Raw genomic sequence first — 5,399 nt, forward strand, 5'->3', positions numbered from 1 at the left:
TTTGTTTTTTTTTTTTTTTTTTTTTAAAGAAGGAATCCAGAAAAGCGAGTGTTCAGAAAAGCTAAGGAAGTTCTGAAGGTCACGTGCCATGTGCACAGAAAGGGCCCCACTCTTACCACCTTGGAGAGAACACCCTGTTTTCAATTAGGACAATTTAAGACACCCTTCAGTTTGTGCATTAAAAAAAAAAAAACCAACACTCAAAACGATGCTTTATGGATGACCCGACACAACGGCAGCTGTGCTATTTTACTACTTTACTGTGTGAATGTCTTCGAAGGCCAGAACGCCTGCCACCAGCTGTGAGCACGGCAGAGCCCTGCCTGGCGGCACGCAATTATGCTGCTCAGGAAGCCAGTCTGCTCTCCTGCTTGAAGAAACCACCAGCTGATCGGTGCAAGAAACAAAAGAGCTGTTGGTTTGGGAAGACAGTTTTCACCCCACAGAGGCTCTGGATGAGTCCAGATGTTGGGGCAGCTCATGTTTCTTTGACGATATTGAAGGTGACACAAACACTTGAGAAAATTCAAAATGAGAAGACGTCATAACCTGAGAGTGGAACGCTGCTTACCTGAGTAAAGGCTTTCTTTTCTTTGTACATTTCCCGGCTGCCTCTTCTCTTCAGGGAACTCTGAAATAGATCCAGGTGACATTCTGTTACGGAGGGCGGGGGCGGGGGTCACACGTGGGAGCCGGCACTAGGTGGCAGGTCCCCACTGGGAGGGGACACACACAGTGGACGGAGGCTCTTTTTGTCACTGGAATCGAGAAACAAACTAGAGTCAACAATATAAAGGCAGTCGGGGGAATTCCCTGGTGGTCCAGTGGTTAGGACTCCGAGCTTTCACTGCCGTGGCCTGGGTTCAATCCCTAGTCAGGGAACTAAGATCCCACAAGCCACGCGGCACAGCCAAAAAAGTATGTAAATATGAATATAAAAGAATACAATACAGTAAAGGGAGCCGGGTGAGCTCAGGGAGGCCTTCGCATCCTGAGAGGCTTTAAGTCCTGATTATTGGATTTGGGGTTTTCCCCAATCCTTCAGTTTCATAAAGGAGGGAGTCTTGGGTCATTGTGACTGTGGAGGGGAGATGGGAAAAGGAAAAGGGTAGGAAGATTTGGGTAAAAGATATGTAATGTTTCTGGAGCTGCCTTACCTTCCGAGTTATGTTTTGTTGGGGCTAATATCAAAATTAATTTCCATTTCCTGAGTACGTGTGGTAAGCAGTGAGGTAAAAAGTGGTCGGAGGGAGAGACGGTGGCCCTTGTTTACGGAGAATCCAGGTTGCGACATTCTCCACGACCCCACACCAATTCCTGATTAAACATACCTCTCAGGTCTCAGCGAGTTCATCATTTCTTCACGAGGGAAGTGGCCAGGCTGGGTCCCGGCCTAGTTTTACATGCGTTACAGCGCACCTTTGCCTGCTATGGGCAAGAAGTATGTCTGAAGTAAATCAAAAGGCCAAGGGATGCCTGAGACAGGAGCACAGGGAGGCAAGGCAGTTCCCGCTCACGCCAAGTGCGGAGACAGAAAGAACGGCTGGAAGGAGAGCCAGAAGCTCTGAAGGGAAGACAAAGGAACTTGAAACCCGAAAGGACGGGTGTAATCACAGCACAAGTTAGAAGAAAGCAGTTTGGAAAGTTAGGAGACTCCCCCCACAGCCAGCTTCACCTGAAAGAGGGGGACCGGGGTCCCCTGGGAGCTGACCCAGAGAGGGGCAGTGCCCTCTCTGCTTCGTACCTTTGCTGCACCCCACACACCGCCCAGCCTGGGAAGGAGGCTCTCCTGCAAGTCGTCTCCATGACATCAGATCTTAACGTTAATTCACTCAGCTCTGTGTGCATTACAGTGTCTCGATGTCAAAAGGTTAGACCGTGTCATTTACTGGATGAATTTCAGGGTTAAGAAACAACTGAAATTCTAGCTGCCCCTGAGCCTCTCGGAGGCTGGAGGCCTGGGAAGAAAGGTAACTGAGAGAAGGGATGAGAAAGTAGAGAGTCAGCATGGGGTGTGGGCGCTCCCCAGCCAGCCAAGGGGGGGTGGAGGCTTGTCCCTAAAACCCCAGCTGCAGAAGCGGCTTTCTTTCCTTCAGCTTTTTCTGTAAAAGCGGAGTCAGACTACAAAGAACCACCATGTCCTCCAACAGGTGAAGTTGAGCCTGTCTTAAGAAGGGCTTGAGTTTTTGTACCCATTGTAAGTAGGTTTTCCAAGATTCTTCACGCTGCAGTGAAGGAGTTTCTTTGATCTGAATGAGCCGAGTGAGATGAACGCTTCCGACGATTCACTATAGAGAAGAGTTACAATAAAGCATCAGAGAGAGAGGCTGTTCCCGAGGCTTCAGCCTGAGGGGGTTAATTCTGGGACTGTGGTCGCAACCAGGGCCCACAGGGACGCCTGCTGCAAGCCGCCCTCCCGCACCACGTCTTCCAAGGAACGGAAAACAGATTCTGCCCTTGCTGAAAGAAAACTGTCCGGAAGCCAGAGGAAAGCTAGAAGTGGAGACAGAAGTTTCTGAAAATCGATGCAGAATCACGGTTGCTGCATTTCGGTGCTGGAGGAAGGGGCGCTTTCTGGGGGAGCTCCTGCTGGAGGGGCCCGGGCACAGATTCCTCTGACCCGCCTGGGTGTCTTTTTCCCTTGCCCCGCGCTGAACAAAACTGCCTGAGTCCTGTGATCCTTCTAGCGAATCAGGTAACAGGAGTTTGTGGGACCCCCAACACAGATCTCAGGCACAGTGGCAACTACAACAAAAAACACTGCAAGGATTGAGATTAACCAGCAAGTAAGAAACCATAAAACTTTGGTGATGGGCATAAGTGAATGCTAGATGTTGTCTGATGGGAAGACCTATGTTACAAAGATGTCATTTTTCCCAAATAGTTTTGTAAGTCATTTTAACCAAACTCCTCTCTGTCTCCATATATACATAGTGCAACATATATACACACAAATAGTATGTGTGTGTGAGTATATATACATACACACACAAATACTTTTTGTATATTTGTAAGGGAGATAAGAGGATGGAAGGACTTGACAAAAAGATTAAAAATTCAACTAGATGAGGGATAGGCAAACTTTGGCCATCAGGACCAATGAACCCACAGCCTATTCTGTGACTAAGTTTTACTGGAGCACAGCCTCATCTATGGATCAGAAAAAAATAGATCTATACCATGTATTTCTAAAAATTCCAGATGATTTAAAAATCTAAATGTAGAAATCACACACACACACACACACACACACACACACACAATCCCAGAAAGAAAGAGATGAATTTCTATTTGTTCTGGGGGCATGAACTTTATAAACACAAGAAACAAAAGCTGAACCATCCAAGGAAAAGATAGAGTGGATTTATAAGATTAAAATATTTTTATATTATCGAAATAAGCCACTTACAGTATTAAAAAGCAAATGATAAAATGGAAAAAAAAGATTTTTCAAACACAAGACAGACAAAAGAATACTATTTGGCAAGCAATAAAACAATCTTAATAAGAAAATAAACAAATGGCCAATAAACACGATGACTAGTAATTAAAACAACAAGGTATTGTTTCTCACTTCGAGATTTATGGACCAAAAGAAGTATGACATCCAGTGTTAGCAAGTACCCCCAGAGGCAGCCGCCCCCCACCGATCAGCGAGTCAGGGGCTGGCGGGGGGTCCTATAGCACTTCCAGTGGGCAGCTCAGCCTGACAAGTGCATAAATCGTCAGCCAGGTACCCCAGCTCTGGGAATGTACCCTAAGAAAAACGCAGAGATCTGTGTGAAGATTTGAATGAATCAAGAGTGCTCGTCACAGTACCTTTTATAATAGTAAATGAATACCGCGCAGGTTATTAAAATGAGGTTTTTGAAGAATACTTAAAGATGCCAGAAATATAATACATTAGAAGGAAAATGCAGATGACAAACACCATGTATTTTGTGACCACTTTATATCTAATAAGTTATAAGTATGCATATGTGGAAGGGGGGTGGGATGAATTGGGAGATGGGGATCTACGTACATACACTACTGATACTATGTATAAAATAACTAATGAGAACCTACTGTACAGCACAGGGAACTCTACTCAATGCTGTGTTGACCTAGATGAGAAAGAAATCCAAAAAAGAGGGGATATATGTATACGTATAACTGATTCACTTTGCTATACAGCAGAAACTAACACAACATTGTAAAGCAACTATACTCGAATAAAATTTTTTTAAAAAAGTATGCATATGCATTACATGTGTATGTGAGAAAAGTAAACTAGAGAAATGTATATCAGAACGTTAATAGCGAATATCATCTTCGGATGATAGAATTATGAGTGAGTCAATAATTTTCTTCTTTGTGGCTTTTCAAAGTCTCCAAATTATCTACAGTGAACACTATTTCCTTTGCAATTAAAAAAAACACAAAAAACAGGAAATTAGAATCCGTTTGTAAAGAGGTCAGAGGAAAGAGGCTATCGCTGATGTCCTACGTAGGGTTTCAGTAGCGCTTCATTAGAAGTTATCTGCCAATTTTTGGGTCTCTTTCCATAAGGTGATATTGTTATTATTAGTCTGGTCCTTGAGGTATGACTGGTACATATACGGTTGGTGAAAAAGACCAGGAAGCCCCCTGAAGATAGCAGGAACCGGCCAGGTATCCCATGGCACTGCAGGCAGGTGCCAAGCCGTCCTGAGCCCCCGGCCGGGGTGCAGGCCCCTCTGCACTTGCGCCTCGAGTCTCGCCCAGGCAGGGATCTGTGCTCTGGGTGCACTGGCTGGGGACCCTGAGTACAGAAGGAGTTGTACGAGCATCATGGCCGGTTCACCCCTCTGGATGACTCAGATCCAGTGGAGTGTCTCTACCAAGAAACAGTAAGGAAAGGGGTGAATGCTGACTATCAAATAAACACAACCCGGAAGGGCGGCTCCCCTGTGATTCACTCCACTCTTCCTTTTCAGTCTGGCCAACTGCCAGCAAATCAACTCTCAATTCCTACTGAGAAGGGAAAAAAATTGAGTTTGAATCCAAATTGAATCCATCTACGCTGATGCATTTGCTGAGTACTGAATGTGATTAAATAAAACACGAGGTTAGGCAATTTGGACTTGCATGTCAATTCTTAATGCTTCCTACTTTAAGTGAGCCAGTTTCTTCCAAGCCACTTCAGAAAAACTAACAAGCTCTCAATCGCTACAACGTTTCAGAGACAGGCTCTGGGCTTAAAATTTAGATTGGGAGTAAAAGGAGGCAGATGGCCCCCACTTGCCACAACTAGAGAAAGCCCTCGCACAGAAACGAAGACCCAACACAGCCGAAAATAAATAAATAGTAAATTAATTAGTTAAAAAAGAGGCGGCAGATGAAAGTTAGAATGCTGTAAATCATGAGTCAGTAGGGAA

At 45.0% G+C, this 5,399-nt stretch overlaps 1 protein-coding gene across 1 annotated transcript in view; it reads right to left on the reverse strand.

Annotated features, from left to right (window-relative positions):
- The window catches only part of LOC103078851 (protein SOGA2), a 111,367-nt gene that overhangs the window by 48,742 nt on the left and 57,226 nt on the right, over window positions 1-5,399 (reverse strand). The window contains 1 exon segment of the mRNA XM_082931121.1: window positions 572-631. Coding sequence (XP_082787247.1) covers window positions 572-631 — 60 coding nt within the window.

The sequence above is a fragment of the Lipotes vexillifer genome, unplaced genomic scaffold (assembly GCF_000442215.2).
Source record: "Lipotes vexillifer unplaced genomic scaffold, Lipotes_vexillifer_v1.1 scaffold447, whole genome shotgun sequence".
Taxonomy (NCBI): domain Eukaryota; kingdom Metazoa; phylum Chordata; class Mammalia; order Artiodactyla; family Lipotidae; genus Lipotes; species Lipotes vexillifer.